This window comes from Anser brachyrhynchus, assembly GCF_964034855.1.
Source record: "Anser brachyrhynchus genome assembly, chromosome: 8".
Classification (NCBI taxonomy): domain Eukaryota; kingdom Metazoa; phylum Chordata; class Aves; order Anseriformes; family Anatidae; genus Anser; species Anser brachyrhynchus.
This window is the reverse complement of record NC_137702.1, coordinates 10,889,552-10,915,338: the sequence shown is the minus strand read 5'-3', so window position 1 is coordinate 10,915,338 and position 25,787 is coordinate 10,889,552. Positions and strand designations below refer to the sequence as shown.

The following is a 25,787-nucleotide window of genomic DNA, read 5'->3' as shown; positions in this document are numbered from 1 at the left end:
GGAGCACAACGCGCCCCATAGGGGCTGGGTGCGTGGGTGCTCCGCGGGAGCTGTGGGGCCAGGGGTGGGAGACGCCCCCGATGTGTCCCTGCCCCTGGCTGCTGCTCCCCTTGTCGCTCGTTCCTGTCCCGCACCACCGCCGCCGGCCCCTCTGCCGTTAGCTCCGCTCCGTGTCCAGCTGCCGGCACCCGGTGCCACCGCCGGGACTGGGGCCCTAATTAGGGAGAAATTTCAAGGGAGAAACGAGCGAGTTGATAAAGCCGAGCCTCTCCTGCCTGCGAGCGACACGAGATGTCAGAGAAAGGAAATAAAAGGCGAGGATGCAATTCCAGTGCTGCCGAGACTGTGTGGTGAGTCCTAATGGAAAGTTCTCCTGCTCTTTAAAGCTCGGTCAGATGGCCTAGTTATTGCTTTAAAAGGGCCCAGAATCAAACCCAGCGCCGCACTCGAATCCTTCAAATAAAGCGAGCTGTGTTTCTGCAGGTCCGGCGAGGCAGAGGCATGCGATTACACAGAGAAGGGCAGGTCTCTTTATCTTGGAGGGAGACCTACCTATTTTTAAACATTAGCTCCAAATCACCAGCTCACCTCTTTGTCTCTCGCAAACCCTCTCTCGCCTTCTGGAGGAGAGATCAAACGCCGGCCCTGCTGCCATTGTTTCTCTCCCAGCGAGATGGATGCGGGACTGTAATCTTCCCACAAAGCCGCACGCTTCAAAGGCATCAAAAGTGCTTATTAAAAGTCCTAGGAAACTAATTTAATAACATCCCAAAGGGCCGGGAGAATCGGCGCCGGCAGCTCCAAACCCAGCCTGGCGAGGGAGAGGGGCCCTGCCGGACACGGCTCCGGCTGCGGCCACTGCGCCCGGACCTCGCGTTACGGCAAGGGATGTGCGAGACCCGCAGGGACGGGACAGCACGCGTGTCCTCCAGGGGCTGCCCCAAACCCTTATCGTGGCACGAGGGACGTGGCTGTGCTGCCCTGGGTGTCCCGCAGCCGGTCAGTGCTCCCCGCCGGCCGGGTGACACGCGGGACCCCGGGGCTCCGTCCGGGCGCGATGCCCCATGTGAGGCTCCCGCAGAAAGGGGCAGGGGATGGAAATTAACGCTCCAGCCTTCGTCTCATCCTGCCCATTAGCGGGGCTGTTTTACTCCGGATCATTAAATATGTATATCTTATTACACGCCTTGTTACAGTATTGAGCTCTATTGACTGATAATAAATTCCAAGCATCATCCCGGTCATAAATTTATCTGGAGATGATGAAGACTCAATAATCTAGTCATGCAGATAATATGATAGGGCCTTAAAAAAGATCATTACATTATATGTCAAAATTAAAAGTGAAATACACTTTATTAACAGTGTTTCCACACTCGGGGCCATTACTTGTTATATCCCCTCCTGCCCTCCCAGCCTCCCACCCTCCGCTGCCCCTCGGGAAGCCCGGCAGCTCCTCCTGGGATGAGCGCGGTGCAGGGCCTGGGGCCGGCCGTGGCGCTGACGGCACACGGGGACCTCGCAACTCACCCAGGGACGCAGGGCACCCGGTCTGGGAATGGCCTCTGGGGATCTCCGAGTTCGACACAAGCTCCCGTGCCCGGCGCCACTTGCACGCACAGCCCGGCCATGGCAATCCCGGCGTTCCCAGGAGGAAAGGCGGCCTCGTCCCCAGAGCTCCAGGAGGAAAAAGTGAGCCCCAGAGCCCCCCACTCGGGTTACCCCAGCGGCTCCCACCAGCAGCACGTCTCTCCCCGGAGCTCCTGCAAGCCGCGGGGCCTGGGAAGGGGCAGGGCCGGCCGGGGAGCAAAAAGGGGATGTGGGGATGGCCAAATCCCTCTCCCTGCCCAGCCCCAAGCCGCACGCAGGACTTGTAGCGTGCAGCACGGTGCTCGGTCCCCCCACACGAGGAGGGCCAGGGGTTGCCAGCAGGCTCCCGCTGCCCCGGTGGGACGGCAGGGAGAGCAGTCCCACGGCGTCACCAAGCCACCGCGGTGCCAGGGCCGGGTGTCTCCCGTCCCGTCTCCCCATGGAGCCGTGCTCAGCCCCTGCTCCCGTCCCTCGGAAGCCATTCCTCCGGCTCTCCACGAAGGTCACAGCCATTTCAACTCCTCTGATGAGGGCCGGTGGCTCGCGCCCCTCCTGCGCCGCGGGGCCGGCCTCTGCGCGCTCCAGCCCAGAGGTCGATGGCACGCCTCAGGTCTGAAGTGGCTCCAAGGGCTGTGGCGCTGAGCCTGGACCCCCCCAGCTCCCTCTCCAGACAAACAAGGTGACGAGCGCCGGGGGCACGCGGATCGATGCCGCGACACAGATCAGCTGCCGGGAAAACCAATCGCGGATCAGATTGAAACCGACTTCGCCGTGTATCTGCCCGGCTCTCGCTACAATAGATTGGCTGGAGAAATCCGATGGAGAGAGGAGACAAAGGGGGAGGAGATGGGGAGAGGAGGAAAGGGCTGATAATGCTCCCTGCCGCGGCCGCTCTAATCTGTGACAGCCCGAGGATTTGCTGAAAACCATTATCACATTTCTCTCCCTTCTCTTGTCCCTGATAAAGCCCCGGCTAATCTGTTTGTTGCAGGTATTGAACAAACGCGTTTAGCGAAACGAGGGGTGTGTGCGCGCCTCTCCGCGTGCCGAGGGGAGATTTTCCCCGCGTCCCTCCGCGAGGCGAGAGGGGGGAGCAGGCACCGGGCGCCTTTCTAGGCGCCACGTTTCAGCATCGAGCCACGTTTTATCCCCTGTGCCCTTACTCAACGCAACTCCTCCGGCTAGCACGCGGCACCGCAACGCCTGCGGCACATCCCGGCCCGGGGAAGCCGCTCGCCCACCTGCGTGCCTCCGGGGACCCAGGGGACGAGGGACCTGCCCTGGGGCACCCCGTCTCCTGCCGCCCGTCCCGGCACCGACCTCAGCCCCCCCCTTTATGCAGGACGCTGTCTCTCTGGGGAGGAGAGGTAATTCAGCCGCTGTGAAAACCCAGAGCCAGGGCTCCCGCAGCCGCCTGTTACAAACAGTCCTAGTGGAACATTAATTATAGTAATTTAGCCGTGGAACACTAACTGCAGCCAGTGCAATAGCATTCAGTACATTAGTGGCTATAACCCACTCCTTAAAAAAGACATTTGGCTACTGACAGCTGATAAAATGAGTTGTGAAGCATAACCAAAGGGGGGGGGGTGGGGAAAGCGCGCTGGGAACAACCCGCGCGGCGGCGCGACGGCAGGACGGGGACGGCACCCGTCGGGGCTGGGCTGCAGCGAGCTGGAGGTCCGGGCACCCGGCAAGAAGGCGGCGAGGAACGACGTGCAGGGAACGACGTGCTGGGGAGACGGTGTGAGGCTGATCCCTGCTGCTGGTGCGGGGCTGCTGGGGGAGAAGGGCAGCACCCGTCACCCTTGGGACCCTCGGCTTTGTGCACCGCGGGCCGGCGCAGCACCCCGCTGAGCCTGGCGCTGCCTCCGTCCCTGCTGTAGGGCTGCCTGGTGCCGGGATGTGCCCGCTGGGGCAGCGCAGGATGGGGACGTGCCCGTCGGAGCAGCGCAGGATGGGGACGTGCCCGCGGGGCCGGCAGCCCACCCGTGCCACACGCAGGGCTCGGCACGGCGGGGCCGCGTCTCGGCAGTATGTCAAACAGAAGGACACTGCCTTCTATCTCTCAGCCGCCGCCCCGGGGCACAATCCACCTCCATTCAATCTTTACTCCACTACACATGTTTCCTTTCCAGCCTCGGATTATTTTTTATCGTCAAATTACCGTGGCGATAAGATGGAGTAGATGTGATAGCGAGCAGAGCTCCCGACCTCCCCTCTCCCCCCCCGGCCCTCCTCGCCTCCCCCCGGCCCCCCCCCAGCCTCCCAGCTCCGCACAGGCAGGGGGTTATTCAAATGTCAGGGGGCTCGGAGACCCCCGGCGGGCGGATTTGTTGGCTGAGACCAAACCACAGCCGACAGCGAGCGCCTGGGTGCGCGCCGGCTCCGCCGGGAAGCTCGCAAGGTGCCTGGCTGCTGTGCCACCGCAGACCCGCACCCGGTGCCCCAGCCCAGGTGACACCGGCGAGGTGGCAGGGGACACGAGGACACGGGCAGGGGGCCCTGGCACAGAGGCGGCCGGGAAGAGCGCGGCTGTGCTGCGAGAGCCCGAGCAGCGCCGCGAGGCCCTGCCGAGCCGGCGTGATGAATCCTCCCCTGCTCCTTGTTTACTCCAGCCCTCAACAAATGAGTCCCTTCCCGGCCGGGGATAGCTCATCCGGAGGAATGCTCTTTCAGGCCTCTCCCTCTAATCCCTATTAATTTAAATAATGCTCGGCCACTCTTCTCAAACTATTTATTATTTATCAGGTTTGTTTATTTGTAGCTAACAGGTAGCGCTCAGCATGCGTCCCCGGCGCGGGGACAGGGGCCGTTCATCACGCCGGCTCCCCCGCCATCCACCATCCGTCAATTACTCCTGCTTCCTTTAATTAGTAATGAGGACTAATATCTCTGCCTGGGATGGTGGCTGGAGCGGAACTTCCCTCCGGTGGCATCGGAGCAGCACAGGGGAGGGAATGAAAAATAAATACCTGAGCCAGCGCTGCCGCTGCAAGAGGAGGGGGTGCCCAGCACGCAGGGGGGGGAGTCCTGAATCCCCCTGGGGGGCTGGGTCCCTGGTAGCTCTGCGAGATTCCCCGCACAGCAGAGGATTTGGAGTGGACGCGAAGGTCCCAAGCCATGGGTTCCCCTTCCTGCACGGCACGGCCAGCCCGAATCACGGCCGATCCCCGGTCTCGGCGCGGGGAAGCCTGAGTTAAATGCCCATTAGAGGCTCCAGCCTCGCCTCGCGGACCTGGGGAGCTCTGTATCAGAGCGTGCCATCCAGGGCCGCCTAATAGCGAAGGCAGCGCGTGATATAAATGGAGCCCCTTTGATTTATTGACTGGGAGAAGTTTTTACACGATAGCCCATTAAGACGGACGGCTCTGTTTACAGCCAGGCCATCTAGCTATAGGGACCCTGAACTGGCTGGTGTGTTTTGCTATTGCTCTTCAGGCAGACATCTCATTAAGGGGAACAGCATATGGAGCTCTCTGGATCTATACTTCACGAGTCCTGAGGGAGGCTTTTACCATTTTTAATAAGCGGGCAAGGTTAGCAAACCTGCGACGCGGTGACCTCCCCTCCCCGTGCCATGGACCTGGGAGAAACACCGAGAGCTGGACTCACCGCGTGCGCTCGGGACTCCATCAATCACCTCCCCACTGCCGGCCGGGAAAACCAGGGGGCGTTTGGTCGCCCAAAATACGGTGGCAGAGGTTGCAGAGCCGGGTCTTGTGTGCCGTGCCCCATCCCACCCCGGCTGGATGCGTCCCGGGCAGCGCGTGGGGGGCTAGGCCGGCAAAGGTGCTTTAAGGAGAGAGCTGCAGTGCAGGAAGGACCCCCCCAGCTGGCTGTCGAGGGGGGATTATTCTGTATTCAGTAACACAGGTTTGGGAGAACAAGCAATCTCCGGCACAGACCTCCAGTGCTTCTCCGAGCTGACAAAGCCCGTGGGAGAGCCGGCTCTGCGGGGGCTGCCGGGGCTGGGGCCGGGCACGTGGGGTGAGCTGCTGAGGGCAGCGGTGGCCACTGCTGTGGGGGGGCATCCAGTGAGCTTTGTGAAGCCCAAGGGCTCGTGCAAGGTTTGGGTGCCCTGCTTGGGGCACCATTTACACACCCAGGCGCAGCAGCACGGACAGACGGCCTCAAGGCAGCGGTAACGCATCCTCCCGTGCGGAGCTCCCACCATCTCCTCCTAGCCCTGAAAAAACCTGACATAAATTCAGGAGCCTGGAAATGCGATCGTTTCCTTTAGAAAAATCTGCCTGGGTCTGGGTAGAGAAGAGGAAAGGGAGAGGAGGACAAACGGGCAGACGCTGGCGTATTTGGGGCTCTTTCCAGCAATTCTCTCACAAACAGTCTGAGCATGTTTGAAATGAAATTTTGTAGGCGATTAGCTCACAATGTGAACCTAATTGCTTTTGGTATTTAAAAAAACCCATTAAATTAAATGGCTGAGATATTGAGGCTTAAGCAATGGCTGCTTCCCATGCACAGTAACTACCAGCCTCATTACTGGGCCGCCAATTCCAGCGGCGCAAGGCGCAGACCCGTGCGACGTGACCGCTGCGGCTCCCCTGCTCCCTCCCAGCTCCCAGCCCTCAGGAGCGGATCCAGCCCTGAGATCCACGGCCTGCCTCTGCCAGAGACCCCAAAAAGTGACCTGGACGTCGCTAAAAAGGCACCTCGCAGTCGCAACGAACCCCAGGAACAAGATATAAATGGGATGTGTTCGGCGAGGCTCAGCTTTGGTCGTCGCGGGAGGAGGCAGCCCCAGCTCGGAGAGCCACGGGTGCACAGCGCTGAGCATGCCGTGACCCAGCACCGGCTCGCCTGGTACCTGGTTTCTGCAGGGACAGCCCCGATCTGTCACCCAGCACCTCCTTCCTGCAGCACTGCGCTCAGCAGCTCCCCTCCACTACAGACCTGGCCCCGGGAGCGCCGCCCCGCTCCGCACGTAGCGCTGTGACACAACGTTGTGGCACACAGCAGTGCCTTCACCTGACTTTACTTGTTTGTTTAAATTATTTACACTCCTCAGATGCAAGATTGCTCTCCAAAAGGAGCATCCTTTTGGCTGCTGCGGCTTTAAAATGACTTGCATCCATCACTCAATCGCTTTCAGGTCAAACACGCGCTCCTGACTTAATGACCACATTTCCGCAGCAACAAATCTGTCACCGCTGTTTGTTTAAAGCCAACAATCTGTAGGAGCACTGTGTGCAAGGATTGAATTAACTCGGCATCTGAACGACTGCGGCGCCGGATCAGTCAAATTGCACCTTTCCCAAGACCTTCCCGCAATGTTAATTAACGTTCCTTGGGCGATGGGCACCCCGCCGCGCCGCGGGGGGCTGCCGGGGAGAGCAGAGCCCCCCGCGGGCACACGGGGTGCACGAACCGGGTCCTGGCTGCCCCAGTCCCCCCCAGCACGTGTGTGCGTGGTGGGGAAGCGGGGGGCTGGCTCCCCACCTTGTTCCGACACGACCTGCCCTGGTATTCCCAAAGCTCAGAGGTGACCGAGATGTTCCACGTCGGATGCTTGACTCACGGTGATTTTTTTCCCCAGGAAATTCCAGCCCGAACCGTTAACGCATTGCCGCGAACAAGAACGAAAAATATGTTGCTATTTCCCTCAAATTCCAGCTGACGTGTTGCTTGGAGGTTTTGTTTTGTGTGTGAGCGCCCAGCTGCTTTGGAACAAAGCCTTGAAATTCTGTCGGAAGGGTGATTTTGGGGCTGGGGAGTGTTTGGGATGAATTTCCCACCAGAATCTCGCCAGCTACGGGCACCGCAGCCCCAGCCCGCAGCCCTGAGTGGCTGCACGTGCACTGATGCCCGGCCCCACGGCCCCAGCAGCTGCAGCCCCGCCGGCACCCGGTCCCGGCACCTGCACGGGGAGCAGGGACCCGGCCCTCGGGGCGCTCGATGACTTCCCCAGGAAGCGCGAGGGAGGAAAGCGCTGCATTGAAATACCGCAGGGCCGAGAGCCGGAGTCGGGAGGCAGGAGAAGCCGGAGGAAACCGTGACGGGGAGTTAGCGGGGCTGCCGCTGGAGCTGAGAAGGTACCAGAGGAATGGGGGAAGGGACCGGGACAAGGAAACGAGGACAAAGAGCTGGGACGCAGCTGGGGAGGGAGGCTGAGCCCGGCAAGGTGTGCAGAGAAGGAAGGAGGGAGCGGGGTTCACCCAACCCCAAAACGCCCAGCTCTGCTGCTGCTGCCCGCAGCCTCCAGCCCTTGCCCACGTGGCAGCAAGGTCCTCGGTGTGGCCCCACGTGTCCCTGGGCCAGCCGCAGCAATCACAGCCCCGCAGAGAAGCGGGCTGAGGTGGGGGGTCCCAACCCGGGGAGCTGCAGCCCTCCCCAGCCTCACCCCCGCGCGCTGCAGTTAACCGGGGCACCGCTCTAATCTCTACCTGCCATTGATTTCAATTCAGCTCCAATTTTCTTCTTTGACCTTCTCTCCTCCAGACCCTGCTCGCAAACAGAGAACAAATCCTCAAACATCCCCTTCGTTCTGCCCTGAAAAATTCCAGCACGCCCCTGTCAGCGGCTGGGCATGGTGATGATCAAAGCCTGTTTGAGTACCTGCTCGCGCCCGGGGACGAAGGCACCGCTGCTTGCACAGGTGCCCTCCCCACGTGCACCCACCTTGGCTCTGGCACGGGGAGGGAAGCGGTGATGCTCTGACAGCACCCAAACCTCACGCTCCTCTCCTTTCTCATCAACGTGCTGCCACGATGGGCTGGAAACAGGCTGAGATGTTACCAGCTCCTCAGATTGCTTCCTGCCAGCCCCGCGGTGACAACGGGGGTGACAGTCCCAGCCCCAAAGGCAAGCCGAGGGAGACGAGCTAGGGGAAGATCTCTCCTTCTCTGTGTCCCCGGGGCCACAGATGGGGCACGGACACCGGGAGCACCCAGCCCCCTGGTGCCCCTCTCTGTGCCGTGATCTGGAAGGGGAGCAGCCATTCGGAAGCAGTTAGGATCAGGCTGCGACGTGCTGGCACAAACGAGCTGCAAAAGTGCCCGCGAGATGTCCCCCAGCCGGAGACTGTCGGCACCACGGGCAATGGGGGGAGAGACGCCGGGGGGCACGGGATGGGCAAGGCACAATCCCTCAGTGCTCATCCCTTCCTGGCACCCCAAAAAGGGGGGGAGGAATGTCAGCCAAGGCGCTTTTCTCAAGAAAGCCTGGATGGCAGCATTTCAGCCCTCACGGGGCCCTTCTTTTCCTGGCAGCAATTCACTATGTAAAGAGGCTGGATATTTATAATTATGCTCAAAGTGGCCACTTTGAAAATCTATATGTCTCTAGGCTCCCTGTACATCATAATGTCAAGCCTGTGAATGGAGGCATCCATCAGAGGCCTCACATCACAGACCTCGGAGCTGTGATAAACACTCGGGAAATGCTCGCTGAAGCCCGGGTCCCGCTGCTGCCTTCTGGGGAGCGGACGTGGGCTTTGCAGGGTGCCCCCATGGGGACTCCTCCAGGAGGGACAACGCCGGGTGCTCGTGAGCCACTGATCAGAAATGGGGATGGGATCCTCCGGCCACAGCCTGCCTTCCCTGCTGACCCTCGCCTGTCCCTGGGAAAGGTTTTCCCTAGGTGGGACCCAGCATCCCATCTCCGTGCCCCAGTGCTGGGGAGGGTGTGAGCTGCGGGGGCAGGATGCCCCCCTCCAACATCAGATCTTCTCTTGGCCTTCAGATCCTCCCTTGGCCTCTGCAAATCCAGGATCTCTTCAGCCGTACTGAGAAAAGCGAGCTCAGCGACGCAGAAGTGGGGCTGAGGCTGTCAAAAGCAGGGAAACCGAGGCAGGGAGCTGGGGGCTCTTCTCCAGGATGGCAAACAGCAGAGCCGACCCCAAAGGCGTGATCCAGCCCCTGTCAATGTACTTGGGCTCCCAGGCTGGGGACACAAAGGGCTGTTCGTGTCACCCCCCTGTGATGGCCCCAGGAGGATAAGATCGCTGCTCCCTGCCGGCAGCACGGAGCGAAGACGCGCAGGCTTCCCCAACGCTTCACCCGGGCTGTTCTTAAAAATTTATTACTCTGTTGCAACATGAAAAATAAGACAGAGAAGTAATCATTAGTATAACTATAACTCCCCGTGCAATAGTCCCACTTGTAAATTGAGATTTATGATTGCAGCTGCCGATATTTTAGAGGCCGGTGCAGGCGGCGGTGGCAGTAGAGCCCAGCTCCGCGCTGCCCCGCCGCAGTTACAGTTTATCACAATCTGCAGAGATTATTGCAATGAATAATACACAACAGGCTGGCAGTGAAGAACTATTCCCGATCAAACGCTTCTGTAAACAACTGAATAAATAATATTGTTCAGCCCCTCTTTAGAGCCCTCGGAGGCCCAGGGAAATCTCTCATTACTCAGCAAGAGCGGCAGCGGGGGGCTCGGAGGGGCCACAAGGGAGGGACACGGCGACTCCGGGCAGGCGCTGGACATCCCGGGACTGGCACGTTCAGCTCAGACAGCTCACCGAGCCATTTTGTGGCAGGAAGGGAGGCTGAGACACGGGAGACTTGCTCAAGGTCCTGCTGCTGCCTCAGTGTGCAGGGCTGTCACTGCTAGGGACAGTCACCGCGCTTGGACAGACAGCTGCTAGCCCAGGAATTAACAGCCAGGGAGGTATTGCTGTCCTTGCTTCTGCTCAGCGAGATGTTTGGTGGCTCCTGATGTAACTGGGAGCCCGCAGGTGAGACAGCAGCAGAACACAGCAGTTCCCGGCTGGACGCAGGGCATTTGGTGGTGCTGGTGCTGGAATGGGAGCGGGGCTCCGCGCTCTCCCGTAAATGTCAGTAAGTAATGCAACACGATCGGGGGGGTGCCAGCAGCTGCTGAAAGGGCACTTCTTCCACGGCTCGGAAGGATAAAGTTCAGCTCTGCAACCTTGAGTTCCCCCAGCTGTGGAAAGCCCCGATAGTGCCCGGCCGGCACTGCGCGTGGCTGGGGCCCTGCAAGCCGGGCACGCTGCTCCTGGGGTGCTGGGTCTGCAGAGACCCCTGCCCGGAGGATGCGCAGGGGGGCTCAGCCCCTTGCCTGCCCACCATCACGTGGAGATGCTCTATTCGCTAACCGGACTCCATGATTGTGCTCGACACCCTCACCACGGGGTTGAGCACACCCCACGGCAGGAACGTCCCCACCCTGGGGACAGCTGATGGGTGCTGCTGGTCCCTGCCCGGTCCCTGCCTGGCTGGGGAAGGACAGGGGAAGCAAAGCGGAGAAGTTTGCCTCGCCGCGCCGACTGCTCTGCCCACGCCTGCGTGCGCGCAGGAATCGGCTCCAATTAATCCCCCCTCAGCTCGGCCCGCCCGCTTCATTACCTCCCCTTGATGAGAACCATCAGTGGGGCCTGTATGATTTTGCTAATTAGCCTCACTTCGTTTATCATTTCCATTTTCTCCCAGAGACGCTCGGCTTGCTGGGCGACAGCTTCATCTCCCGCTGAAACAATGCGGCCCCTTCTGTGCCCATCTCACTTAGCGCTGTCACCGCAGCCATTATGAAATTGGGGTTTCATTTACACACTAATTAAACATTACAGCTTGTTCACAATTACAACATGGGGATGAGGAGGTAACTAATTACTTAAGAAATGAGCTAACATTTATCTCCGGTTCCTCCCCCCAGCCCGCCACCCTCCTCTCCAATGGAGGTGAGAAATTGTTGTTCAGCTGCAGCCCGGCCTCTGCTCCTGCCGTGTCCCCTTCGGGCCGTACCCATTACCTGGCCTGGGGACAATCCATCAGCCCCGAAATGGAGCTGGGATGATGGGGCTGGGGCAGTGCGGATCCTGCTCTGGGCTGGAGAGGGAAGGAGCTGGGGCTGGGGCTGAAGGCTGGCCCGGCACCGGTGCTGAGGACACCAGCACGCCCTCCACGCTCTCTCTGGTGATGGGCAACTCATCGTGAAAAGACATTTTCTTCAGGGAGGAATTAACATTTAAAAATGAGAGCCATTAGAGTAAATAAAGCGGGCTGTCACTCGGCTCAAGAGGCAACACCGAGCGCGGGCTCGGGACACAGATGTGATCGGGGAGCAGGCAAGGAGAGGAAGGGAGCAGACACCCCTTCGTTCGGTGCTCGGGGTTGGGTGGCTGGCATGGGCAGCTTGGTCTTGCGAGGCAGCATTTGGCCTTGCAAGGTGTGTGCCCTCGTCTCTGCTGAGCAAGCGACAGCCTCCTGCATGGGGCTGCCCCGTGCTGCTGCTGCAGGGGGTGCGGGCAGCCTGCACCCAGGGCCCCCCACGGCTTGGAGGATAGGGGAGAAGAGCAGCGGGGTGGTGATCCGGATGTTCCTGGGGTGGGTGGGAGGCAGCCGCCGGGCTGAATGGCCACCTGCGAGCCAGCAAGCAGGGTAGTGGCAGAAAGAGGCTGGGAGACAGGCCAGGGACTGGAGACCAGGGACACCAGAGGCCAGGGACACCACCGGTGCCGTGCCTGGATGCTTCTGCAGGCTCCGGGAAAAAGCTGTGCTGTTGCAGGTCTTTTGAAACACAAGAGACTCCCCCCCATAAACAGCCCTAAGCAGTGGAAATGCTCTCAGAAAAAAAAAAAACACCTCGTTCAGCACCAGGCAATTAAGGTTCTTTTGCAACTCTTAACCCGTGATTTTGAGACAAAGAATTTGGCCTTGGCATAATTTGAACTGCTAATTGCTTTCCTGATCCTCAGTCAGGGAACTGAGCTGAAGTCTGGGCATAAAAAAAAAATAAAAAATCACCTTCCCCATGCGGGAGAACATTCAGAGCCGCTCTCCGGGGGGAAGGGGATGCTCTCTTCTTCCCTTGAAGCAGCTTAAAAAATAATGATCAGGAAACAGTTAAGCAAAAGGGGGGTGAGCTGGTAGTTTAAAAAAAAAAATTCACACCACTTTATAATAATAGTAACAACTCATTCCCATAGTTTTTATCCTTCCTGTCTTTAGCCCACAAAAAAAAAAAAAAAAAAAAAAAGAAACCCTAAGCTAAACTACTGACACTGGCTGGGAGCTTAGAACTGCCGCATCAAACAGAGCCCTTGAATCTCCTGAACATAATTGTGCTGCCCTCTAACCTCAACCTTCAATCAGTGCAGTTTAACTATCTCATTTTAGCCTACAGGACACACCCCTCTGCTAACTAGCAGCCATATTCTTCTCATTAGGAGACTGCTCTGTACAGGAGCATGGAGGCAAATCCGTTGTCTCTCTTTTTCTCTCCCTCTCTGCCTCTTTCGGTTGTTATACGTGTGCTTCTGGAGGGGAAGAACAGGAGCACAGGGCTTTGCGGGTGCCAGCGATGGCCCAGCTGCCCAACTCCGAGTCCCCTGGCTGTGAAAATAAAGCCAAATCTCCTGTCCTCGGCTGGAAATGCACAGTGGATGAGAGAATGGCCCCAGTGACCCTCTGGGCCAGGTGCTGGTGGCTCTTGGGGAGAGGAGGCCTCGGGTCCTGGTCCTGCTGGGGACAGCCTGAGAGGCGGTGGCAGATGGGGACACGTGTGGTGCCAGCACCGTTCCTGGGCAGCATGGAGCAAGGGGCAATGCAGAGCCAGACGGGGCTTGGGTGCAGCAGGAGAACTGTTCCTATACACCAGGAAAGCTTACCAAGGGCTGCCACGCGCTCTCCACCAGTGGGGAGTTCTGCATCCAGTCACCGGTTACGGTTTCCTCCAGGCTTGAAGGCCAGCTTGAAGCCACGAGGGAACGCCACGGGACAGTCCTGCCACTGCCGGAGCCAGCAGCTGACCCGGCTGCGTCCCTGGGCCTCCTCCTGGCCAAAAACTGACAGGAGTTCTCAGTGTGCTCCCCTCAGCGAGGCTGTGGGCCTGCGGGGGCCACACACGGCCCGCCACCTGTCAGGACGGGGCATGGGATGCAGTAGGTTCGGACCGAAGCGCCCACCCGCAAACCCCCCGAGGACTGAGTCCTGCCGGAGCCCTTTGCTGTGGGGTTTTGGTGTGTTAGCAGCCCGAGAGCAGGGCGTTATGGTGGTTTGTGTGCCGACACAGAGGGATAAAACGCAGCCCCGGATGGATCTGTGATGGCCCGGTGCCCGTCTCCCCCACACAGCGGCACCCTCCCCACCCAGACCCTGTCCCTAGGTCCTCTGCTGAGGTACGCTGGCTATCAACACGCTCCAAGTTCGTTATCTTCAACAGGCCGCTCAGGACGCGGGGCAGCGATCCTTAAACCAATTAACGCCATCCTTTGATTTCAGGGCAGAAGGAAGGAGCCGCCAGGCTGCCGCAGAGAGGGGACTGTCAGCGCCGCAGCGAGGAACGAGTCACGGGTCAGAGCGCGGCAGCACGGAGGTGCCCGTTAGCTCTTAACGAGACACGGGGGCAGCTGCCAGAGCCGGCTTCTTGTCAGAGCCCTCCTCTGTACCCTCCCCCGGCCCCGGGCAGGGGGAGAGGAGAGGCGAGCAGCGCCGTGAGGGGCCGAGCACGAGCACGGCCTGCGGGGAGGTCGGCGGTGCCGCGGGCCCGGGCTCCAGGGCCCGTCCTGCCTGTGGTACATCTCCCGCCCTCACGCCAAGCCAAGGGAGAGCACGAAGCCGAGTGCGAGGCCTAAATGAGAGCCGGAGAGCGTGGTGCTAACAGCCCCAAACCCCGCAGGAGCTGAGTCCCAAACCCCTTGTGCCAGCTCCCCCTTCCTGGGCAGCGCCGGGGTCAGAACCGCTGTGCGGGATGCGGTGGTACACCCCAAAAGTCCTGGATTTACCCCCACGTAGCAGACTGAGGTTTCACAGCGAGGACAGAGCTTCCTCCTGGCCACCACGGCCCAGGACAGCCCCGGTGCCCAGCCTGAGACCCCCGGGACCCCCCAGGCACCATCACCCTGCTGCACCCACCGAAGGCACCAAACTTTCCTCTCTTTCTTTCTTTGCTCCCTCGTTTTTTTTCGAGCAGAAGTTCTCTCTGAGCGAAGTCTTTCAGGGGAGGTGGAGAGAGAGTAGGAAGCCAAAGAGAATCATCTTGCTAGTCAAAGCCTTTAACAACTATTTTTAATATCAGGCAGAGGAACAGGATTTTGAAATGAAACAGCCGGTGCCTCTTTGATGGGCGAGCTACAGATCTTGAAACAAGGTCCATTCCCTCCTCCTTCACTAACTAACAGCCATATTTCTCTCATTAAAGACAATCTGGCCGTATTTTCAAACTTCTTAACAAGGCGATCACCGTAATTTGAGATTTCTATTATCCATGCTCCTATTACAGCAGTCTTTTAAGCAGCTGGCTTTTTTTTTTTTTGCTTTCTTTCCCCGACTTTGTCTCTCCCCTCAAACTGCCATCAGTGGTAATGACGTGCAGGAAACAAGAGCACCAAGAACCAGCTTTTTTTTTTTTTTCCCTTTTTTTTTTTTTCTTTTCGGTACTAGCTTGTGCAGGGGTAGCGAGAAGGAATAAAATCAAAAGCCAAATGAAGTTTGGTTATCTCTTATCGAGAGTTTGGGTTTTAATCCGCCCAGGAGCACAAACGAAGCCCCGGCACAGCCGTATCTCCCCCGTCCATCGCAGAGCCCCCTCCCCAAAGACCCCCAGCTCTGTCCCCTTCGCGGCCGCAGCCCCCTCCCTGCCCCATTAGTCCTTGGCCGGGCGCTGCCAGATGGATGCAATTTGCATAATATCACCGGCGGAGGCTGGCGGATCAGCCGGGGTCAGGCTCTGACATCTCCAGCACAGTCTATCTCCAAGTGCTAATTTGGACTGCATTGATCTCTCTTTCTGATTTCTTTGTCATTTACGTCTGCGATGGTTTGACAGGAGATACAGAGACAGACAAGGGGGGAAAAGGAGGGGGGGGGGGGAGAAGGGGAGAGAAACAAAGATTGTAGTTACAGATGTCTTTAAGGGAAAAAACAGATTAATCCAAGGACTCCTCTGAGGGTCGCAGCTTTGAAACATCCTAATTATCCTATTCTTATGAATTCCTGTACAGACTTGGAGGGGGGTCTTGTCAGGGAACTCGGGGGAATGGAAACTTGTTAAATTGCGGCGGAGTCTCTCCGGCTGGCTGCTGCCCCTTCCCCTCCCGCACCTCGCAATCGCTTCTCATTAGGAGAAGTGGGGTGGCTGTGCACCCCGCGTCCCTCCCGACACGGCCTCCCCTCCGCACCTCCGAAACGGCTCTCGTTAGAGGTACATCTTCTGGACAGCTCGGGCAGGAGCCCAGCCTGGGGTAAGGTATTTGCAGACAGGAGGAGCCGGGGCACGAACCTGCTGGAGCCTCCCGACGCAGCCTCCAGCGCCCTGGCAGACCACAGCCGCCAGCTCCGCATCACCCAGAGGGTTCAGGGAGGCTGGAGAAGGGCTGAGGAGGATGATGGGGACCTGGAGACCAGGGCTTGATGAGAAGGAGCCGTCATGGAGGGGCACGAGCTGCTGGCCTGTCCCCCGGCGTGCAGGTGCACAAGGGCAGGCTGGGGACACCCTCCAAAGACCCCTTCCACGGGAGCGCAGAGCACAGGCAATGCATGCTCCTAATTGAGGCGTTTATGTTCGTTAGGAGGAAACTCTCCCCTCTCACAGGTAGGAGAAGACGAGCCACCGTTTAGCTTCGTCTGGGACGCATCACTGAGAGACACCATGGCACCAAAAGGATCCACGGGGAAATCAAAATGTCACTCGGTGTTTTACGTCGCTACTTTCCATTGAAAAAGCTCTCTGGGAAGTTAATGATCTTCCCAGGCCTCTTACCTATCACGTATGTCTCTGTCTGAGGCCGCACCGTGGTGCATGGCAATGCTGCTTGTTCCAGGAGAACAAGTGCCAGCAAGCACGTTTCACCCATCCAGCACAACACGGGACTGGGCTGGACCTGAGCAAAGGCTGTTCCTGCTGCCCACCGGGCTCACGCCGTGCAGGGAGGGATATTTTGCAACAGGACCAGCCAAAAAGCCAACGGTGGGACAGGTCCGAGGCAGCGCATAGGGTTCTCTGTGGTGTAGGTCAGTTCGGGTCTGCAAGCTCCTGGGTTTGGGACTGGCTGATTCGTAACGCAGAGCAGCCATAAACACACCCTCCAGCAACGCCTTGCTCCCCGTACACCAACAAGGGTTTGGGGTGGTACAGAAAATGTATCTGAGAGGTTTTCCATCTGCCACCGGGCAGAGGAGTTGGGCCAGAGGCCGTGCTGCGGGGAGGGACAGCAGACCTGCTCTCCTCCCCATGGGGGGACAGTCCACGCCGCTGGTCGGATGTGTCTGGGGACAGCCAGGAGTGAGAGGGGACAGGAGCTGGGGACAGCAGCAGCCGTGCCAGCCCAGACATCCCTCTTCAGCCTGACACCGTGCTGCAGGTGCTGCATACACCTGATTCCAGCCCGAAGCTGGGGGCATGCGCCTGCCTCTCGCAAAGCCTGCGCGAGCAGCAACCTCAGCTACCTGTCCCTTGGTTGGGAGGAGCGCACGGCACCGCCTGGCATCGCGTGGCATCTCATGGCGTCACATCTCACGGCATCACACTGTACTGCAGGGCACCTCACGGCATCGCATCATCGCATCGCACGGCATCGCACGGCATCGCATGGCATCATGTCACGGCATCGCATCGCTTGGCATCACATCGCTGTGCCGCACCAGGGCTTGTCCCAGGCAGCAGAAGCCCCACAGCCTGTCTCACCTCCACCAGCACACCGGGGCGATGTGGGACGGCTCCAGCAACCACCCCTGGCTCAGCGGGGCCGGGCGAGCGCACCGTGCCCCCGCGAGCGGGAGCGCGATCAACTTTTCGGCTGGGTAGGACGGAGGGGTGAGTGCAGTCAACACAAACACTCAATCATCCTTCCTTTCTTTCTTCTGTGCCTCCTTTGTTAACTGCAGGAAACAGCTGAAAGACCTTGAGTTTCCCATTGTAGCGTGTATGGGAACAGAGCTGCAGTGATCAGAACATACCCCCCGCTGCTCCCAGGGAAAAAGGGAGAGCTGAATCTTTTCTAAAAAGGGTTTACGATTAGAAGAGTGTTCTGTCACTCTGGCGCGCAGTAATCCACTGCGCCACCAAGTCCCTTCAGAGAGATGTCGAAAACTTAAATGACTGAAAGCAAAAGAGCCCTGGCTCAGGTTCCCAGGCAGCCAGACATCCTAATTATCTTTAGATCCACTCCCACATGGAGGGGAGAGAGCACACAAGAGTAAAAAAAAAAAAAAAAAAGGAAAAAAAAAAAGAAATAGAAAGAAAAAGAAAAGGAAAAAAAAAAAGACTGTCACATTGCTTTTTTCTTTTTTTAAAAGCTTGTCTCTGCTCACTGCTTTTCCAGCTGTGACACCTCTCACGGCAGTTAATTAGAATCATGTCACCGCGTTAATGTGCTCTGACTGGACTCTGACAGACGCGCGTCCTCCAACCGGCCGCCCCGGCTTCACCGCTCCTCCTGCAGGATGTAGGGCCCAGCACTCGCAGCGGGACCCTGCCACCCGTGTGCCACCCCATTCCCGGTCCCGTGGTCCCGCGGTGCATCCGGCCGGGTCCTTTCATCGGGCTCCATCCTGCCGGGATGCTGAGCCTCGCCGCGGCACCCGCGCGCGTCCGCTCCACCTGCTCGGGATCCGCCTGACCTTTACCAGCGCTAATTCGGAGTGACACTGCTCATTTGGTGACATTTCTGTTGCTTTTTACTTAAGTCTCTTTTAATTATTTAACTCGGGGTCTTTCCCCTTTTGTCTCGGGCTGCTTGGGAGAGGAAGCCCCGGGGTGTCTGGGGCAGTGGCCCCGAGGCAGCTCCTTGGTCCTGAGCAAGCCCCATGTCCTCCGGCTCTTGCCACCCTGGCAAAAGGACGGTGCTGAGCATGTGGCGCTGCTCCCGGTAAGAGCATCACCTCATCACCCAGTACAAGCGAGGGCTGAGATGGGAAGCGACCAAAAAGACAGAGGGGAGAGTCACAAAATGCTCTGCCCGTCCCCTGGGTCCACCTGGCGCAGAGGGTGGGTGGGCACGGGGGGCTCGCAGTGCCCTGGGGGTTGCCCGCGGCTCGGGGCTCGCAGCATCCCTGCGCCAGGAGAGCCAGGAAGAGGGGGAGGAAAAGCAGGCCGACGAGAGAGGAGGCTGAAAGAAAGCCGGCGAGCTCTGAGGACCTGGCGGGGCGAGGAGAAGTCTCGTGGGCCACCCTCCCGAGCCGGAGCTGAGAGCCAAAGGCCCCCATTAGGGGTGCCCGCCGCCGCACTTAGCGCGCGCAGCCCCCGCGCGGGCAGGGCAGGGCAGCAGCACCCCGCAGGCGCCCGCCCGGCTCCCCGCGGCGCTGGCAGCCCGCGGCAGTTAATTAGAATCGTGTCACTAAGTAAATGCGCTCTGACTGGACTCTGACAGCCGCTCACCTATGACACCGGGGGCCAGGAGACAATCCACATCAAACTAGCGCAGTGTGACCCTTTTAACACAAAGAGTAAACTCACTGCGCATCGAGTTGAAGCTCATTAAAACTGTCTACTCTGCGAGCATCCCATTAACCTCGCCGTTAAAAACACGCAATTCCTCTTCTTCTTTCCGAGGCCTAATTAATGCTCCGGATCAGGAACAATATCACACCCTAACCTTCTGAGATTTCCAATCAGGAAACGAAAAAAGAGAGAGACGGGGCCAGGAAGGCGCCGGGTGCTTGCCAGGTTGCTCACCGCAGGGGCCGCTGACCTGCCCAGGCAGGGGGCTTCTCCCTTCTCTCTCGGCCCCATGGCACAGGGAAGCGGTGAAGCCCCGTGCCGAGGCTGTGAGCAGGACCGAGCTGGCCCCATCCCGAGCCCGTGGGCTCCTCCTGGCCAGGACCCTCCTGCTGTGCCCGGCAGCACCGAGCACCCTGGCCTGGGGCTGAGCCTTGGATGCATGCTCCTGGTCCGTCAGCAAGAGGCACAGCGGCCTGGGTGACCTCGTCCCTGAAGAAGTAAAAAGAAAAAAACCCACACCTGACATTTAGAGCTAAATGGGAAGTCCTAACAATCTGCGCGCCGAAGTCTAAACTTTCAAGGATCGGTTAAATTCCATTCGATTCAAAAGAGACCAACAGCAAGGTCTAACACCGGGCTTTAGACGCTGCTCCAGCCCACTGCAGGCGGAACCGGAGAGGAGAAATGGGAAACAAACTATCCCAGCAGCGGCTTCTTCTGCAGATTTGGGAACTTCTCCCTTGTCTCGGTGTGTTTTCCCTACAATAACTGGCTCGTTCGGAGCCAAGAAACAACAAAGGCCCGAACACAATGAAGGTGTGCCTTTTATCTCTTCCATAATCAGAAAAACAAGCAAACGTAGGCGAGGAGGAGACTAACTCTAAGACCTCGAAGGGGTGCTTTCCAGAAACACTTGTTCAACTCACAGCCACTGTTCTTACTTTTGTTTCATGCATCTGGTATCGTTAACAAAAAATACGAAATGCACTTTTCCTTCTACGCTAGGCATATGCAAGGGAAGCAGTATTTCACTAATAAACATCATTTAAATGACCTCACGGGTACTTGAGATACTTGGCATTCCAATTTTCATCCAAAAGCGCAACAAATCACATCATGAATAATAATCTAATCCCCACCTCTTGAATAACAAACAGTAACTCACCATTTTCCTAATGCGACAATGATCTAAAAACCCAGACTAAAGGCACATTATGTAACGTTATTGATCAAAACAAATGCAAATACGATATTTGATGTGTAAAAGGACAACGAGACTTAACATCTGGGCAATGGTAGGGAGAGCTGAACGTGGTTTGATAGGTGCTGGTCAGTAAAACTTGACCTTTCTTCAGGGAAACGGATAAAAAAAAAAGTGCAAAACCAGAAGAAAATCAATTACTGAAAGCAGGTGCCCTGCTGGCTGATTTAAATCACAATTAAAAGCTGCGATTTCAATCATTCTGATTTGTATCAGTCTCTGCAAGTCCGCAGAGAGGCCCCGATGTGAGAACGCTGCCGTGCTGGTGTCACCGCATGGACCCCGTGCCCTAACCCTCCCCTGCGCCCTTCCCGAAACCTCCTATCGGGCACCCCCGAGATCCTCCAGCCCACGCTGGGGCTGCCATGCATTTAATCTGTGTTCGAGGAGAGATGGGAGCTGCAGAAAGTCCTCTCTGGGGAATTCGTACAGCTGAAACACCAGCCTGGGACTGCAGGTGGAAGAACAGGCTTCACTCCCCTTTCGCTCCTTTCCCATCTCCCACAGATTTCCTGCACCCTCACCTTCTGGAGCAGGATACTGCCACCCCCTTATTCTGCTTGGAGTTGCTCACCAAACCGAAATATTGATGCATCCCCTCTTCTTCCCTCCCACAACACACCCACACCGGACCCCTGCACGCCCAGCCACAAGGCAGCTGCTTTGCACGGCCTGCCACCGAGGTGACGCTTTGGTGGCACCAGCCCTTCCCTGTCCCTCGGCAGGATCCGCAGCTCGTTTGCTCGCGAGCAGAAACCAGCTGGAAGCTGGAAACGAGCCCTGCTCAGCAGCTTGCTCTTCCACACTCGCAGCTGTATTTCCCAAGGGATGTGGCCCCGGATTTCAGCAGGGTCCACCACAAGCCCCCTGCCTGCACGTGGCAGCTGTGCAAGGTGAGGTTCCCCTACGGGATCCGGCAGGGCATCGAGTGCCCCGTGCCTGCCAGGACTTCACACAAGGTGAAGCAGAGGAGAGGAAAGGAAGCACAGAGTGAGGACCGGTCCCAGAGGCTGCGAAGAGCCCAGGTTTGGAGCAGGTATCTGCTGAGCCAGAGTGAATCGGAGAGCGATGTGAAAATAAAGCAATGCACAACCCATCAGGCGAGACCACGAATTTGCAATCTGTTTACAAAAAGAAGTGGCTGTCCACTGCGATTTTTCTACCAGGTTTGTAAGGAAAAGCCCATGTTGCACATCCCTGCATCCCTGAGCTGGGAAGTGACGCGGCCAGGAGGCTGGTGTCCCCGTAAAACACCAGGCAAGGCAGGTCTCCAGCCACCAGCGTCACCCCGAGCCTTGTCCCAGGAGGGATGCTGAGCTCAGCCCCCTCTAAAGCCACCAGGCACGGGAGGCCAGCGGCTGCTGCCCCCGCCAAAGGCAGAAGATTGCAGGAGTCTGGGGCAGAGCTGCAGACAATCCACCCATGGCTCACCCCACAGCAGCCAGGAGTGCTCCCCCAGGGAGGGAGCTTGGCAGAAACGAAGCAGCAAAACCTTCCTAAAGGGCTGGAGCGGGGAGGGACACGAGCAGCATCTTTCTCAGCTCCAGCAGGCAGAGACACCCGAGCAAGACAACAGCGCTGAGATAAACGCGGGCAAAACCCAATGGCAGACAGATGATACTCCGGGGCTGGGGACAGTTTGTCAGAGTAGGAGATGACAGCAACAGAGCGCTCTCGCCATAAATAAAACAAGGGAAGATGAGACACAAAACAACCCTGCATCCCCTAGAGGGACCCTAGGCAAGGTCCAAGCCCCAAAGCAGGACGGCACACCCAGCTCCTGCAGGCCCGGCTCCTTCTCCGTCATCCCCCCCAACGTGGCACACAAGCAAGGCAAATCTGCTCCCAGGCAAGGAAGCAAATTTTAATGCTACCTCCGTCAATAATGCAACCAGATCCATAGTTCAAAAGGAGCTTGCTAATTAAAAGCTGGTGAGCTTTAAATAATTCATCTCCGTAACTTGGATTGATTGGAGAGTTTAATGGTTAGAGTCTTGAAACAATATTAAACAGCCTCCTCGAGGCCCAGGTAGCAGGTGACTTTTCCAAGTAAATCTTACCTCCTTGCAAACTTGAATGCTCTCGAGTCAGAGCGGATGAAGGGCCGGGAGGCAGAGGGAATGGAGACACGAGATGGGCGAGAGCGATGCAGCTCTCTGCGGTGCAGCCCAGCGGACGCGGGCTAGCTCCCCGTGACCCGTGCATTGAGCTCCTGCTGGTCCCGCAGCCCGCTGCCTGCCCCAGCCTCTGCTCCGAGGATGGCCACAGCACCCAGAGGAGCTGGAGCACCATCCCACTGGGGACAGCCCCCTGCCCAGCCCGCTCCTCTTGCAGTTCCAGCACCCCCAGAGGGACTGAGAGCCGTGATGTGTTCCCCATCCATCCCCTTGTGGCTGTGGTGTGGGTATAGCAGGGACACCGCGGGCACGTGCACGTGAGTGTTCTCCCTGGCGCATCTTCTTCCCCTCCACCATTGAGACCCCGCAGCCCTTCGGCTGGCTCTCACCATGAAGCCCAGAGCAGCTCTGGAAGCTGAGGCGCCCCCCGAGCCGCAGCCGCAGGGACGGGCAGGGCGCAGGGCCCGGTCACTCACCTATCCCGCTGTGAGGCCTCCCTATGTGCTGTAGGTTCAGTCCTTTGTTCATGTCTAAGAGCCCGTTCTTTGGCCAGCTCCCCATGGCAAAGCTGTACGCCTGCAAGAGAGAAGCAGAGGGTCAGACGGCGGCACAGAGAGCACGCAGGCACGTTTTGGGGAGCACCCCGCTGCTGGCAGCTGCCCGTGCTCGGCAGTTCCTGGGGCATGAGCAGGTCCGTGTCCCCGATACTCAACACAGACCCATGCATCACCCCTACAAAAACTTTCCGGGAGGTGCTGCAGGCCTGGCCCAGCTGATGTTGCTCGGAGGTGCCCAGGGCCTGTCCCTGAGCCTCGTACAGGAGCGTCACCGCCGGGAGGGACCCAGGTGTCAGTCCCCAGCTCCGTGCCCGGGCACTGTTTAGGATTAACATCGCCCACGGCCGCCTCCGTCACGCTGGGGGCTTGTCCTGCCTGTCCCTGGGCTGCTCCAGCACCATTCCACCTTCCCTGCGGCACCACGGATGGGCTGCCCAGGGGCTGGAGAGGGGTGGCCGAACCCAGGCTGACCCGAGCTGCAGCCCCTTACCTCTCCATCCATCCTTGGGACCCCCACACTGGGAACCCCCCCCCAGGGCCCCAGCGCTGCTCGCCCCAAGGCACAGAGACACAGCCTGGCCGGAGGGAGGGAGCCGGGAGCCTGAGCAGCACAACCCCAGCGGACAATGCACACGGGGACACAGCCAGGCCCCCGCGCCGCCCCCGCGCCTGTAATTAGGGGCTGCCAGCCCCCTATCTTCTTCATCTTGAGGAATTAAGCTCACGGCCGCATTGTGAGCCTTAAGAACGGCACGCGGGCTTAGCGGCGCTCGCGCCGGCGCTATCTGTGCCGCCATGAGGGCCATTGTCCCCAGATGGGATCAGGGCAATCCCGCGGCGCCTATCTGCCTCCCGCAGCGGGGATCAGCGCGTGCCTGGGGAGACGCTCAGCAGCGGGAACGGGGCCGCGCGGGGTGAGCGGGATCCCAATTTGGGGGGCTCAGCCGGAGAGGAGCTGCGTGGGACCCCCTGCGCGCCCCCAGGGACCCCCGTCCGCAGCGGCGATGAGGGGCAAAGGGGACGGGGGGCTGCCACCAGGGGCTGTGCCCTGCTCCCTGCTGCTGTCCCTAGCGTGGGCACGGCCGCCCCGCAGCCCCCGCCGCCTGCCCTCCCCTGGGAGCCACGGCTCGGGGGTGGCGGGTTTATCGCCGGCCTCCGTAAGCGCTCGTGCCGCCGTGTTCCTCGTGCCTTAGCAAAACAGAGGGCTCCACGGGTAATTAATAGACAGCATCGCTAATCCTGTTGGGAGATGATTAGCAATTAAAACTCCTAATTAAGTCTGTGCATAATTCACTGAAATTACACTTTGTGTACACAACGGGGAGGGTTCCCTCGCCTTCACCAAACAGGCTCTGATATCTTCATCGCTGACGTTTCCTGCGGCCGGGATGCCGGGCGGCCGTGCGGGGCGGTGGGGTGCCGGGGTGCCAGGGGGCCCCCACTTGCCGGGGGCTGGTGGCCTGGGTGCCGGCGCCGACGGCTCTGCCTGTGGCTCCCTCTCCTGGGCTGCGACAGGCGGATGCAGAGCGGCAGGCTCCCGGCTTGGAGAGCTCCTACCCCAACCAGGAGCACAGAGGGAGGGTGGCAGCGTCCCAGCAGAGCGACAGCCGGCTGGGTACTCGGGGCAAGCCCTGCCTGCTGCCCCCAGCAGGGCCAGCACGGCGCCAGGCGGCTCTAACACCCATCAGGCGAGCACCTAGGGACATCTTCACCCTCTCCCCATGCCCCTGCCCCACTCGGGCATGGGGAGAGGGTGAGAAGCAGCCCCCGTGCTGCTTAAAATCCGGGTTCATTGCTGTGGACGGGGCTCCTGACCCAAAGCCCTGCACTGGGGGGCAGCAGCAGCAGGGAGCCCGTGCCGCAGCCCCCCTGGCTGAGCACCAGCCCCAATTTCGCCTCGCATTTCGCTTGGCTAGCCAAGGTCACTGGGTACAGCCGCCGTACCTGAGCAAACTAGCTAAGCAGCCGGGCTGGAAGTTGGCCTGACCACTGAAGGTCAAGTGTGCACTTATGCATATTCAAAGCTGCCTGCAGGATCGATTGGCTTTTAATTGTTTTTTCCCGGGCTTTGGGAAGGAAGTGCCAGGGGCATTGATCAGCCCCGGCCGAGGCCGCTCGCGCAGCCCCCGCGTCCCCTCGGCACGGGCAGGCGGCGACGCGGGCACGGAGGGGCTGGAAGGGAGCCGGGCCGCGGGAGGCGACGGGCAGCCCGGCCGGGGAGGAGGCCGCCGAGCTCTGCCAGCGGTGGATTGTATTCGAAAATAAAGTTTTTTAATTAAAATTGGCAATTCTGAGCCGCCTGCCGGCAGCAGCCACGCAATCAAGAGCGAGGAGCTTTGCTGTTTAATATTTAAAGACAACGTTTAATCTTTAAACAGGAAAGTTCTGCTGCTGACTGTTAAAGCGAGGCACGGAGCTCCCGACGCGGGGTCCCCAGCCCGACGCCGGCACTGCCGCAGCCCTGAAACCGAGCCCCTAAACTTGCTCGCAAGTCTTTACAAAATGCCAGGAAACCCTTTTGGCGGGGAAACCACCCTAATTTATCCCTCCCTCTGGCTGGAGCCCAGCGCTGCAGGGACTGGCTTGCCCCCTTTGAGGTCAGACACCGAAGTGACAGCAAGGCCCCACGGCATTTTGTTTTCACCTACGTTTTAACTGATAAAAAATATAGGCGTCTTCTAAAAAAGCCACTGGAAAACATTTTGGGTCAGAATCCTCATTCAAAACCAAACTTAGCCGACATGGTGTTTGCAGACTAATTTTCAAGCAGCTCGAACACAATTATTTCCATTCGCACCGCCTCTTCGAAAGGTCTCCCTTTCTTCCTGATTTTGTTTGTAATTCTGTGAAGGCTACATTTGCCTCCCTGCCAACGCTCTTCCGAAGCTGGATGAT

The 25,787-nt window shown here is 58.8% G+C and overlaps 1 protein-coding gene and 1 long non-coding RNA gene across 4 annotated transcripts in view; one reads left to right on the top strand and one right to left on the bottom strand.

Annotated features, from left to right (window-relative positions):
* ERI3 (ERI1 exoribonuclease family member 3) overlaps nt 1-25,787 on the bottom strand; it is a 118,135-nt gene that overhangs the window by 9,652 nt on the left and 82,696 nt on the right. For all 3 annotated transcript variants that reach the window (XM_080603439.1, XM_080603432.1, XM_080603440.1), the window contains one exon: nt 22,812-22,911. In XM_080603439.1, the coding sequence (XP_080459565.1) occupies nt 22,812-22,911 (100 nt within the window). The remainder of the gene's footprint in view (nt 1-22,811; nt 22,912-25,787) is intronic.
* Nucleotides 7,505-17,743, top strand: LOC308199369. Its single transcript, XR_013954589.1, has 2 exons — nt 7,505-7,643; nt 8,050-17,743. It is a non-coding gene; the product is annotated as an uncharacterized lncRNA (long non-coding RNA).